A 15,168-nucleotide genomic window follows, 5' to 3' on the forward strand; every position below is an offset into this window, starting at 1 on the left:
ACACACACAGGAAACTGAGTGAGTGCTTTTAGTGAGATTGCATCCTGGACACACTTGCTGTACACTGCAAAAACCTCAGTGTCAATGTAACTGTAAAAACAAAAGTCAAAATGGACTCTATACGATTCAGTTAAATTGACACTCCCATATTTTTGCAGTGTAGTAGTACCTCTGTAGCAGAAGCTATTAAGAAAGAAGTGTGACGGTTCAGTATGTATGTGTGTGTGTGTGTGTGTGTGTGTGTGTGTGCGTGCGCGTGCGCGTGCTCGTGCGTGTGCGTGCGCATGCCTGCGTGCGTGTGTGTGTGTGCGTGTGTTCATGCAGGTGTGCCAAGGCAGGTCAGCCTCCCTGATGTTTCAAACACCTGGGAATAGTCAGTGGTGGAAGAAGTAGGCCTACTCTGATTTTTCTATGGCCGATTCTACAAAATGCCTTCTAAATCAGTAGTTCTCACACTTTAAAGATTTTTTTTTCTGTTACAAGTCCTGCATTCAAAATGTTATTTTAGTAAAAGTACAAACATTATGAGCATCAGAATAGGCTATACTTAAAGTATCAAAAGTGAAAACTCATAATGCCCATTTCAGAATCAAATACTAGTTAAACCCTATTCTGTTCTTCAGCTAATTGAAAATAGCAGAGCTTATAGATAGGCTATTTATTTTTTATTAATAATTTGATTAATTATTAATTATCTAAATCTGCAAAGTAACATTTGCCTCTGGAACTTAGTGGAGGGGCAGTATAGAATACAGAAAAATGGAAATACTCAAGTAAAGTAAAATTACCTTAGAATGTACTTACGTACAGTAGGCCTACTTGAGTAAATGTATGTAGTTAATTTCACCGCTGGGAATAGTGCTGCTTAATATTTGGGGCAGCCATAGCTGAGGGCGTAGAGAGGCCATCTGAGAATCAGAGGGTCACCGGTTTCACCCTGGGCTCCAACAGTCTACGTGTCATAGTTTCTCTGAGCAAGAAACAAAACCCCTAAACAGCTCCCCCCGTCTAAGCCACCTGAACAGCCATCTGCTGGATGAAGCAGATGGTATTTATAGGCAGACTCCCTTCTAGTTTAGATTCTGTGTCTCTTCCTCTGTGCATGCGTGCGTGCGTGTGTGTGTGTGTGTGTGTGTGTGTGTGTGTGTGTGTGTGTGTGTGTGTGTGTGTGTGTGTGTGTGTGTGTGTGTGTGTGTGTGTGTGTGTGTGTGTGTGTGTGTGTGTGTGTGTGTGTGTGTGTGTGTGTGACGCATAGGTCTCACCACTTTAACAAGCTGTGAGATGGAGACCTCAAACTCCACAGTGACGGGGTCTGAAACATTCTCCACTGGTCTGATGAACTGGTTATACCTTCGGAACAGTTTCCTGAACAGCCTGTCCTCTGCCTTAGAGGACAAAGAGTCTGTGTGGAGAGAGAGAGAGAGAGAGAGAGAGAGAGAGAGAGAGAGAGAGAGAGAGAGAGAGAGAGAGAGATTCATTTATTTCAGTCAGACTGCCTATTTTATGGTTGATAGAATTGTGTTACCTCTTGTCATGTGAGAATGACGGGAATCCATAGCCTCCAGGTATTCTTTATCTGTCTCTGTATCTATACAGTAGTAAGGTCATCATCAATATCAAAATGGGGCTCAGAGGACACACAGACTGTGCACTCCCACTGCATTAAAATGTGTGTAAAAAAATAACCTGAGAACGAGCACGTTAATATTATGTTGATATGTTTGTCAAGATATCACTGATGTCTCTCTGACATGAGGAGACATTAAGCTGACCGCAGTTATTCACAGCTGCTTCTTAAAGGTAATTCATTGGAGATGACACTCTGATTAATTTAATTAATGTAATACCCAAAACACACCGATGACTAATTCAGAGTCTGAATACAAGCCCTTAGTGCAGTGTACCGACCTTTATTGAGAGAACGCCTCTGCCATGACGACCGCCACGTCGGTTTGGGATTTCGCCCCTCCTGCCTTTATTAGCGCCAGATAATGCACTGTTAACTAGCGCCCTATGTTTGTGGCCAGCGCCATAGATCGTCGAAATAGGGCCCTTCTTTTGCACACTTGTGTCCAAGAGGAACAGGCATCACATCAAAAGAAAAAAGTGTCTTCACTTCACAGATGCCTGATGAACATCGGGTGACCGAATAATACAAAAATAGAGTGTTTCTTTAATGTATTCTCTTTAGAATAAGTAAATATGACAAAAAAGAGATTGAGGCAAGAATGATTCAGTTGGGAAGCCATATAGCCTAGTCTGGGAATTGTTTACAGCCCAGGCTAAACTGTAGTGAATATTGAAAAGTGGGATGTCTTGAGAAGAAGCATTGTGTTACTGTAATTGGAAACATAAGATGAGCATTTCTCTCATTAAAATGCCACATTCGGATAATGACCAAATCTAACAGGAATCAAGACGCACTAATGTAGAATAATGTACTGCTGTCACTCAGTTGATCAAGAAAAGCAACAAATTACAAACAAAACTTGAAAAATGTTAAATGAGAAAGTAGGAGCCGGTGTATAAATGGTGGATATTTTAACGGGACTAAGCAATTCTGTTTGTATTCTTGACTTTCTATCGGTGTGCTTTCATGTCACTTGAGGTCGTAGAAGAAAAAAGAAGCTCTTCCTGTGAGACTAATGCTTAATTCATACTCTACTGTACAATGGTGTCACATTGAGAAAAAAATAGTAAGCTTGAAGATATTTTCATCTTGAACCTTCAACTGAAGATTCTTCAGGGAAGGAGGAAAGTGAAGGAAAGGAGAGATGAGTAGGTATAGACAACACTTTTAGAATCTCCTCATGAGACACAAGAAGAAAGAGGAGGAAAGAGGCAGTCAGAGGTTCTGAAGAAATGACAAAAGAGAAAGTCAGACAAAGTGATTTACGTCAAGCTGAGGGACACGAGAGACAACCGTAGAATACTGAGTGGTCAGGAAGAGTTGAAGAGAAATATGGAGACAGTGAGAGAGAGGCAGAAACACACACACACACACACACACACACACACACACACACACACACACACACACACACACACACACACACACACACACACACACACACACACACACACACACACACATCAGTATATACTTTAGTATAGATCGATACAGAGGTAGAGGGAGTAACTGAGTGACAGAGAGAAACACAAGTCTTCTGTCAACACACTTCTCTGGCGTGTGCGAAGTTGTCAGTGATTTTACGTGATGTAGCTGGAGTCAGTGAACATTTCAAGTCAAGAGAGATGTGCTCTTTAAAAACAAACCCTTTCCTTTATTTAGGGTCCAGGCACGTCGCACATACAATCTCCTTCTTTAAGAATGCTGCAGATTGCTTTCATACACTCCCATGCATTGTTCTTTCTACAACTGGCTGACATGCATACATGCATGAACAACACACTGCATACAGAGAGAGAGAGAGAGAGAGAGAGAGAGAGAGAGAGAGAGAGAGAGAGAGAGAGAGAGAGAGAGAGAGAGAATTGCATTGCATGGCAGTGAGGTACTGTATGGGGCCCATTACTACAAACTCCAAATGGGGAAAATAAATCCAGTTGAGACCCTGCATGCAGAGTTCTACAAAACTATTCTCCAGGTACAAAGGAAAAAACCCAACTCTGCATGCAGGGCTGTATTAGGCCAATATCCTTTACTTCTAAAGATACAAAAACGATCTACAGTATACATTCTGGAGCCATATTAAGAGTGCTTGTTAACATTATAAAGCCCAATTGTTTATCAAGAGTTGAACATACTGTAAGGCTGACCTTTCACCTTCTGACATCACAGACTCCAGCCAGCCCCAGTACAGTCACTCAGAAGATTAGACCTACTTAACCAAATCATAACCAAAGAAAAAGGACCACTTATTGGAATTACATTACACGATCACTCACAACACAAACGAGAAACATAGTTGGCCTTAAACAGACAGAATACCGAGGCAGATTACCTAACCACAGTAGCTGATAAAACCCTGAGAATGTCATTGACAATGAATGTACAGACTGAGAGATCATATTGGCAATAGAGGAGGGCAGACACAGACAGACTTGGCTGCCCAGAGAGGACAGGCTATGTCCTCATTGTGATGAGGGAGCTGTAGAGACAGAATAAAACTTCCTAACACAAAGTAAAATCTGCACAAATATTAGGGGGAAACTATTTCCACATTTTAAAATAAATTGCCCTGAATTCCAAAGTCTGACAGAAAGGGAGAAATGACCACTCCGTCTGGGGGAAAAGAACAGCATGTGCCGTTTTGGCTGCTAATTATGTCCCTTCCTCTCACAACAAAAGGGACAACCAGTGGGACATACACATTTATAGACAGATAGCATGTTCCACTTACCACCACTACCACCCCTTAAATTAGTTATAGTTATGAGTTACTGCTTTACTAATTTCTGCATTATAAAAGTAACTAGTTATGTCACTAGTTACTTTTGCGTAAATTTTGTTTTGCTTCAACATTAAGAGAGCGAGAGAGCGAGAGCGAGAGAGGAAAGAGAGGAGAGAGAGAGAGAGAGAGAGAGAGAGAGAGAGAGAGAGAGAGAGAGAGAGAGAGAGAGAGAGAGAGGGGGAGGCATATCATAGAAGAACCTCACAAGAGACTGAATGTGGAGACATGGAGGTGCAGCCTGTTCTCCAGCCTCCATTATGTCCTGAATGGATGATAGTTATCCAGCACACGGCCTCTCTGCTGCCTCTCCAAGGACTGCCCAGACTCTCCAGTGTCAACAGGAGTTGTTCTTTTCTTAGGACCAAGTAATTACCATCTGCTTATAGGTACTGAATGATGACAGTAGATTACTAAGAGAATATTCCACAGCAGAATCTCGGTATGAGGCTCAAATTAAAATGGGAAATCAAAATGTAGATGAATCCAGGATCATGACCAAGATGTCTTCTGCGTCAAATGGAGGATGTTTGGGGTGATGGAGGATGCAGGAACCTGCCTCGAGTCAATATTATAAGGATATTAATATGATCGTTTATTCAAATGTTATTATTATCTATTTATTACACTTTATTCAAATCTACAGATACGACATAACAGCCATAATGAACATCCTAGTACATTTAGATAACTAGCATCTGTCTGGGCTGTTATAACATTTCCTCATGCTGTTTTCAAGGCAGACTTGAGGCTGAGTCACCATGGATATTCATCTCTTAACGATCAACAATTTCCAACCCCCCCATAGCTCTCAGAGACATCACACAGAAAGCACCCTTCACTCTCCATCACCCTCTATTAATATGTGGATCAATACCAACTTCTTCTCTCCAGGGTATCACTGAAGGCTAGCTGAGACAAGAGATGAGAGGGTTGGAGAAAAGGAATGAAGGAGAAGACCTGAGGGGGGACAGAAGAGAGCTCCTATGAGTATGCTGGAAAGAAAGAAAGAAAAAACCTATAGCCTTAGGAGAGTAAAGAATAGCCTAAAGAGCCTTAGGAGACAGATAGACAGACAGACAGACCAATAGACAAAGAAGGAGCCCAGCATTGACAAAGTCTTTGATGACTTCTCTCTCTGGTTACATTTGACCATGAGGGACAATCCATTGTTTTACCCCAAACTCTTTTTAAACATTTGTCCCCTATCCTCGTCTGACTGCAAAGAGAGACTAATTGAGTTTGACAGATGAAAGAAAATCCCATAATTAAAGTGGACCTTTTGAAGAAGGCCCCGATGTCTATGAAATAGTACTGGCCCTATTACGTCAAGATCCGTTGCCCAAAGGCAAGTAAATAACCCTTGTCACAGACATGGCAATGACACCACATAGTCACATGATGCTGAACTCCTGATGACAGGAGCCTCTTGAGAGGCAGAGGCTGTGTCCAAAATCCTTCATTCACTCATTCACTCCCTACTCCCAATATAGGGAATTCTATGCAGAGGACTATATAGTGAACTCATCGGTGAAAAAATGAAGAAAAATAAACTCACACATTTCAGACACTACTTGGGTAAACCGTTCATTGCAATTAAAACTTCAAAACTGCAAATCAATGTTGCCATTTTTCGTTCAGAGCAATACATGAGGACACCTATAAGGTTTGCGATAGTGACCATTGGTTGTACAATACTTTGTGGGATGAGTCTGCTATATTGGGTATAATAATTATCGATATACATTTGGACACCACTACAAAATGGCAAACTCACTTTATAAATTTAGTAAGTAGTGAGTGTTTTTTTGACACAGCCAGGGAGAAGAAAAAGAGATTGGCGAGCAAAATTGGGAAGCAGCAGAGGTGATAAAACAAGACCGAGAGAACATTGGGACAGGCCAAAGGCAAAGCCTTCTTAAGATGTCACTCAGCAGATTAGCTGCTCTTTTAAGCCAGACTTCATGGCTCTCTGTTTGATAGCTGTGCAAATGCAACCCCGACCAAATTTAAAGTGATTTTCAACTTTGGTGCAACCTTGTCGGCTTGTCATAAGTCCAAATATTGTTGATCGCCTTTAACAGAAGTTAAATCAATAGGTCAACAATACCTGTGTAATGCAGGGATGATGACAATGGCACCAGTAGGAAAATAGGTGCCTATAGATTTTACTTGCTGCCAGCTTGTGGGAATAGCTAACATAGTTTTGAATAAGTATGTTTAGGAAATAAACAATGGAGGCTGTCTGGAAACAATTTCTATTTCACCTATACAGTGAAACAAAAACTATTTCTGATAACATTTTAGGTGAAAGATGGGCCATGCAGTTGCTCAACATTGATTAATTTCACATTTACAGTGGTTGGTTTAAAGGCTGGTTTACAATATTTAGATTTATTTATATTATTTGAGCTTCCATGCAGTTATAATTTTTGGTAGTATTTCTCAACGGGGGCCGGTACCACCCCAGGGGGCATTCAAAGAATGTCAGCGGGTACTCAAGTCTTTGATTGGGCGTTGAGGTGTTCTTGAGGGGCATCTGTGCTTCTTCTTTTTTATGCCAGTTTAATATGCAAGTGCATATTTTCATAATTTCATCATTAAGAGTTCCTTTCATTATCCTAAACTGCTGTCAAGTGAGGCATCCATTGGTGTAATTATGGTAGAGAAATAGCCGGGAGTCTGCTCTCCGGCTGCCCGGTTTCAATCTCAATTAATTCCCCGTCTCTGACCATTCATAAAAACACTATTTCGATGCAATGCACCCAATTACATATCTTTTTTTTTTTTTTCTGTCCTATATTTAAGAAATTGAAAGTTATAATCAGTCAAAGCTCATTATGCATTATTTGCTGTTCAGTGCAATAGACATTAGAGCTTACACGTATCATCAGTCAGAGAGGACCAGTTGACTAGTTCTCTCATTCAAGTTTTGTACAGGTGTAAGCATTTGCGTTGGGTTGGCCACTGGGCTGTCTGGGTTGGCTCCAAGCACATTGAATTGCGTTGTTGTTGAAATATGCTATATAAATAAGCTTGCCTTGCCTTGCCTTGCCTTGCTACTAGGCCCTGAGGTGTGTTTCCATGTAGCATTGTTATCTGACATTATTCGTAGGTTCTTCTGTCCCTATAACTGTAGTTTGGATGAGCATTATCAAATTAAGCTACATGTGTTGCCCTGCCGTTAGAAGTATTGCTCCTTGTTAAATCTTATCAACTGCATCATCAGAGCCACATAATTCGGTAGGTCACCAATTTAGTTTTTCAGGCTGCAGTCACGGTTATGGAAAGATTGCTGTCTCATACTATCCATTATCCAGCAAATGGATTCAGCAAGTGTTTGTAAATGGGAAATTGCATAACAACCACATAAGCCCTATACTTTGTTGACCGGAGTTCCCCAGAGGTCTATACTTTGTCCCCTACTTTTTTCCTCTACACACCAAAATCTCTTTGCTATATTTTTCCAAACTTATCACATATTTTCACCAAAATGTGTGCCTATAATGACATACTCAGAAAACAGGCACCATAGGTTCATGTTGTTAACGTGCAATTTATAAAAAAAATGTACTGTAAAACATTGTTGATTTATCTGAGAACATTATAAGGTGCCCTGAAAAGGAATCTATTGTGGCTGGCTAGAAACAGATTATCAAACCACAGATCACTGGAGAACAGCCCAAAATGCTCTTCTTTGTTTTACAGTGGACATTAATAAGAATGCTTCTTTTTACTGTAGGTCTTTTGATTGCTTGATTTCATGGTCAATAATGAGGTCAAATTGACCCAATTTATTATAATGTAGCCATGAAGTCATATAATTCTACTTCTAAAAGTAACAAGCTTTTTTTCTTTCTTTTTTGCACTCCCTGGAAAGTAGGCTAATAATCATATATTCCAACAATCTAGTTTAATATAAAAATCTGTTATTTGGCATTCAATGAGATGTTTTCTATGTTATATAAGCAACACAGAATAATAAATAAACATTCATTTTCAAAGTCGAAATTTAGCCTAAATTTTAATTGGGTGTGGGCGGGCGGTGGTAAGGGACCTGGATACTGGATCGGGGGATGCTGGCCTAAAAAAGGTTGATAACCACTGGTATAGGGGATAGAAACAGCCTTGTTTTTTTACAGGCAGTTGGGGACTACTTTCTTGTATAAATTATTCTTCTAATAAAATTGTTAGGAAAAAACTGTTTTAATTGAGATATTATTTATTATAAAAAACAACTGTTTGAGTGTGATATGTCTATTAATTTCATGTTGCCATAATTGACAACATGGGGGTTGCCGGCCCGACGCAAAGCAGAGGGCCAAACAATGCCGCTTAAGGTGTAATATAATGTACAATGCCTGTCATGAGCTATTCCTTATATTATGTCATGCTGCAGCCCAGGTAGCTATAAAACCCAAGATTCTACCAAAGTTTACTACCAGTTTTAAGCTTTGTGTCACTTCTTTCTATGTGAATAACACTAACATTACATTACTGACTACCGATACTTCTGGGGACTTCTAAATGAAGTAACAGCTGCTAAGAAAAGTACGCTCACTGCTTTGCAAAACGATAATATCACCACTGCCCCATATGAACAACCACCCTAAAGATGCAGGTTTTTCGTACTCTCTAATTGTATCCAGTATCCACCCAGTTTTGGAAACAAATGCTGGGGATTGTCCTCAGTCTATTGAGTGTAGTGTTTAGAGACTGACTTGTATAATGAAAATGATGTAATTCTGTGTGATAATTGTTCCCATTTAGTATTGTTTAAATGCTATATAACCATCGTTGCAGATGACATGTTTTAAACTGATTTACAATGTTCATCAGGCTCCATCAGATTGTATTTCACAGTCAGCTGCACAGAGCAGTGACTGTACATAGTCTCCATTTAATGTTGTGCATTTCTATATAGCTTGAGGAACTCAATGGACACGGCCACCCTGTTCTATTCTGTCGCCCTATTGCTTTCAATGGTGTGCTCGTTCTATAGCCTATAGCAACTTTATCCCAAGCACTTTGCCATGTGTATTACATGAACCCATTCACACACTGTCATATACCGACAGCAGAGGCAACCATGCAAGGCATTAAACATGTGGTCATCGGGAGCAGTTGGGGGTTCAGTGTCTTGCTCAAGGACACTGCGATACAGAACCAGGAGGAGCCGTATAGATCAAACCTTCTGGTTCCCATGGGTGGCCATTCTACCTCTCGAGTCACTGCCACCTATTGTTGCATGTTTTTATCCTAGCTGATCGCTATGTTGGAAACAACAATGAAAAAAAGCTAGAATAGAATAGAATAGAATAGAATAGAATAGAATAGAATAGAATAGAATAGAATAGAATAGAATAGAATATTGCAGGATAGGAATGATAGAGTGGGGTAAATTAAATGGATGATGGGTGTGTTGCGGTCTCCTCTCCTCGTTATAATTGCAAATGCTCTATATTATGTCCATTGACTAAACTCTTTGATTACAGTGCGCGCACGCACGCGCACACGCACGCGCGCACACACACACACACACACACACACACACACACACACACACACACACACACACACACACACACACACACACACACACACACACACACACGCACACACACGCACACACACATTTGATATGGTCAAATGGATTTCATGTCAAGCTTCATAAAAAGAGCCAATTATGTCAGAAAATTATGCGCAGGTTATTTCTGCCTTCAGCTGCCTTTATGATTTTTGGTCCATCACTCCCCTCCCTCAGAACAGCAAGACTTCCACATGATCCCTCTCTCTCTCACTCTCTCTCTACACTACACCCTACACCCCACCGCCTCCCTGTCTGTCTCTCTGTGTACTTCCCCCCATCCCTTCCTGTCTCTCTATCTGTCTCTCTGTTTACTGCCCCCACCCCCTCCCTGTCCATCTATATTTTTCAAATTGTCAGTCAACCATATTCCCCAGCTTGTTTTTACTTGCTAGTTTTATCATGTACGGATTAGGTAAAAGGTTATGTTACTGTAAGCCTGACATCTGAGATGTATTTGATGTTTTCGACTATGTATCACTCTGAGATTCCCCTGTGATTTGTTTTTAATTATGTAGCACTCTGACTTTCCCTGTGAATGAAAAGTGCAATACAAATAAATTACATTATTATTATCATTATGTTCTGTTAGTAACAAAGCTGTTCTGGAGAAGAGAAGAGAAGAGAAGAGAAGAGAAGAGAAGAGAAGAGAAGAGAAGAGAAGAGAAGAGAAGAGATCAGTAGGCTAAACAATGCACATAATTCATATCATTAACTCGTGCTCTTGACGCACTTAAACAAACAGTATGAATTATTCAGCTCAGTAGTGAGGACTTAGTCATCACTTCCTGACATTGTAAACAATATAGCATACATGATGTTAACAGGAAACACATACAAAACGTGACACATGTATGTACGCTTTGGGGAACGAATACTGCATAAAGTATATGATATATTACATTTGAAAGCTTTCTCATTCTGAAGGATATTCACGACAAAGAAAAAGAACAGATACACAACAGCTGGATAGGTACAGATTCAGAATGAGGAGAATGGTCATCCTGAGGACGAAGCGATGATGAAGATGGATGAGAAGAAGAGGATGATACCCTAAGAGAAAAACACTTAGAGTGTGAGAAGCATTTGCTGCTCATCATCCTCCCCTGGGCGAGCAAATGCTTTTACAGGGAGGGAGAGATCGAGTGAGAGAGGAGAGAAAGTGTAGTGGTGAGTGTATAAGACAAAACAGACAGTGATAGAAAGTGTGAGATTATAGAGACCACTAGAGTGGGAAGTGTGGGAGGACGGGGAATTGAGAGAGACACAGGTGCAAAGTACCAGAGGTGTGTGAGTGTGTGTGTGTGTGCGTGCGTGCGTGCGTGTGTGTGTAGTAGTAGGTACAGTATCAACATTAAAAGCAGGATGACATTCACAGTCCTGTACCATGTGCTCACGAGTCACACTCAGGGGTGCAATGCTCACTGGACGGCCTTGCACGCCGTGCCGGAACCTATTTGACCAGGAGCACACGCAGGCACACGCATAGATTTAAAACTAGGCCTACTTTAAATTCGCACCTCAACAAAGTTTTCAAAGGCTCCCGACTCACACCTAGCGAATTAACATAGGAATAAGAATAGATGCATATCAATTGTCCATTGTGTGACTTGCAGTGTAGGTGTTAAGCGACGTGCGCGTCACGTCATTGAAATAGAGTGCAAGAACATACCAAATGAGCATTGCATGCCTGGTCACACTCATACTGTATACCATACACTCACACACAAACACACTACCGTGCACTCACACACATAGTGTACCATACACTCACACACATACGCTACCAATACCATGCACAAAGAAACAAATAGTCTCTGGTTCAAATAGAAGTATACACATTTCCCTCAGAAGTGTGGCTGACCAAAAATGGGTTCGATGAGAGTCGGTCAACTTTTGCTTTCCAATATTTTGACAAGACTGTCCTCATTGCATCCTAATAGAGGCACCCGGCTGTGGCAGTATTTTGTCTCTGTTCCTGATTGGACTAAAAATAATCTCCAGTCAGACCAAAGCCATCCACTCAGTAAAATCCTGATCCTGTTAATTCAACTCTGAGAGTGTCAACTCTGAAACTCTGAAAATGTCCCTTGCGGATACAGTTTGTTACATTTTTAGTTTTACACTCTCAGAGGACTTTACTGAGCATGTTTTGAGTTATATCTATTTTGGTTACTTGTCAACCCATGAGAGCATTAGCTGTTGAAAAGGCAAAATTTCAAATGGAAATGTTGTATGCTAAGAACATGACATATTGAAAAGATTTAAAAGTGTAAAGTCACTTTAAAGGCATTCAATCAGATGTCAATAATGTGCTTACTGCTTATATGAAATTCCTCGACTGATCAGAACTGGAATAACAGCTTAATTTTTGTAGATATTGAATAAATAGAAAAACTAACTTTTCACAAACAAAAAATAAAAAGCACAGAGGGGTCATTTCTATGATGACACCTCTCTATGAGTCAGTTTCTGTTCTACCAAAGCCTCGTCTGTTTCCTGATCTGTGCTATAAATGTTACTAGAATAAACGCTTGTTACAACAGCTACACACACACACACACACACACACACACTCGCACACACGCACATGCACACACACACACACACACACACACACACACACACACACACACACACACACACACACACACACACACACACACACACACACACACATACACACACGCATGCCCAGCTTATCATCGGGTTGCACAGCTCACTGACCAGATCATCAATCATGCATTCAAATTCAATGCATTCAAAAGAGCAGCCTCTATGTGAAAGTGACAGGAGCACTAACATGCCAACTGGCCGAACCGAGGTTAACATATTGGACAGTGGAGAAAATAGATTTTAACCTGTGTAGACTCGTTCTGGGCAATGAAAATACAATACTTACTGTGTGTGTTTGTGTTTAAGGGGATATGGGGGAGTTTTTGTGCTCTTATATTCAGTTGGAAGTTACGTATGAGTGAAAGAGACAGAGAGACAGAGACAGAGAGGGGGGTAATGAGCATAATAAAAAGATTCAGACATAATTATTGCTGCAGAATGTTTACGTCAACAATGCTTCAAAATGCCATCTCATAATTACTACATGCCCAGCTGTTCTGCTGTGCAGCTTGGGGTCAGGCTGAGACAGGCATTTGCATTTTATTAATCACAACTCCTCCCCTCGTCCCTCTATAGCAGGGGACTTCAACAGGGGGTCCAGGACCCCTAGGGGGTCCTCAGAGGTACTACAGGGGGGCCGCCAAATCTTTGTGTGATAATGATTTTTATTTTATTTTTTTATTAACCACTCCTTTTCTGAGGAGAACTTTAGCCAAAAATAGCAGATCTACAAGCTCACAACGCCTCTCGCTGTGAGGCATTGTGAGCTTGTAGATCGGCTATTTTTGGCAAAAAAAAGGTGTATATGTAGAGGGAAAAAAGAGTAGACCAAGTAAAAATAATAAAATAATAATCTGCAACACAATTTTATACAATATAGTGGGGGTCCCTGCTTCATCTCGCTCTCAGCTAAGGGGTCCTTGGCCTGAAAAACGTTGAAGACCCCTGTTCTATAGCCTACCTGTCTATGCCTCTTCATTTCACCCTTCCTTCCTTCCTTCCTTCCTTCCTTCCTTCCTTCCTTCCTTCCTTCCTTCCTTCCTTCCTTCCTTCCTTCCTTCCTTCCTTCCTTCCTTCCTTCCCTCCTTCCTTCCTTCCTTCCTTCCTTCCCTCCTTCCTTCCTTCCTTCCTTCCTTCCTTTCTCCCATTAGCCTTCCTTCATTTATCTTTATTACTTGTAGCCTAATATTTCTTCAATGGTTGGTCTAATAATTAGACAAACCATTAAGAAATGGTCAACTTCACAATACATATAGGCTAAATTGGAAGCTTGAAGCTGCAAACGGAGCAGAGAGAGTTCGTATATGTACCCTCGTATATTTTTTTTGGGAAAGGTTTTATGGGGTTTCAACTGGAATGATTCCTAACGCAATGGCGTTACTGGACTGTGTGCAAACTCTCTGGACAAACACTACACGCGTCAACAAATGACGAAACTTTATCTATTCCGTTTCCAGAATCCATTATTCCGCCTCAAAACACAATTTGCATACATCAAAACATTCGAATGTTGCAGGGCATGTCCTTTGAATGCATTTTCGCTTTTCATTTAGTCGTTGTAGAAAACGGCTGTGTGTGCTATACCAAACCATTGTTTTGAATAGAAGAAATTGTGTCAGGCAAGATATCATACATAAAGTTACATAGCCAACTACATTTTAGCTAATTCATATTGCAGCTATTTCATAAAAAAATTAAAAAAAGAAAGAAAGAAAGAAAGAAAAAAAATGAAACTCAGTTTAACTCATTAAAACAAAAATCTCATTTGCAACTTCCCCATTACAGTTAGAAGCTTATATTCACTGGCTTCCAGCAGTTGATTGAACTTATAATAATTAACACCAAGGCGCATTATTCCTCATCCAAGGAGCCATCAACTCTTCTGTAAAATCACATTAGCTCTAACAAGAATAATATGAATACGCTATTGGTTCTATGAGTCGGCAAAGATTGTCCGTGAATGTCTATCAACCATGCGGACTTGCGGAGGATCATGTAGGGCTACTCACCGTGCATGAGGAAAACCACGAAAAGCAGCAGCAAAGTCCATCTCGTGGCTGGATTCATCTCCCATTAGTTATTGGAGAGCCCTCTCTCCATCAAAGAAAAATGACAAGTCACTTAATGGGGAGAACCCGCTGTAATAGTACAAAGTATATAGGCCTACTAGTAGGCTATGTCCCCTGTAGCCGCCAGACCCGTTTAGAGACTGCTGCTCGTCTCTGTTCTCCACACAACTTGATGTCGTCCCTCCCCTTTGAGCGCTTCCGTACGGAGCCGAGACCTAGACTATAAACTCACTAATGCAAACCACAAATTAATGCGTTTTACACTTAATGAGCGAGGTCGATATTGTAGACTGACTCTCATAAAGAAGAATGTTTGAAAAAGACGAACCAGTTTTCAGCACCTCGGACAGCGCCACATTGTTACTCACTCACATATAAAGAAGAATGTTTGAAAAAGAGACTGAAGTGATTTTCAGCACCTCGGATAGCGCCATAAACATTCTTCCCGAAGTGCTCGTGCAGATCGAGACAGGAGTTGTTAAGCATA

General features: G+C 40.7%; 1 protein-coding gene across 1 annotated transcript in view; it reads right to left on the reverse strand.

The window, feature by feature from the left end:
* Positions 1 to 14,731, reverse strand: part of LOC308101603 (neuronal acetylcholine receptor subunit alpha-3-like) — a 28,219-nt gene extending 13,488 nt beyond the window's left edge. The window contains exons 1-2 of the mRNA XM_080451023.1: positions 14,622 to 14,731; positions 1,263 to 1,402 (exon numbers count right to left, since the gene is read on the reverse strand). Of these exons, the coding sequence (XP_080307149.1) occupies positions 1,263 to 1,402; positions 14,622 to 14,679 (198 nt within the window). The 5' untranslated portion in view covers positions 14,680 to 14,731. The remainder of the gene's footprint in view (positions 1 to 1,262; positions 1,403 to 14,621) is intronic.
* Between the last annotated feature and the right edge of the window lie 437 nt (positions 14,732 to 15,168).

The sequence above is a fragment of the Gymnoscopelus braueri genome, assembly GCF_963280865.1.
Source record: "Gymnoscopelus braueri genome assembly, chromosome: 2".
Lineage (NCBI taxonomy): Eukaryota > Metazoa > Chordata > Actinopteri > Myctophiformes > Myctophidae > Gymnoscopelus > Gymnoscopelus braueri.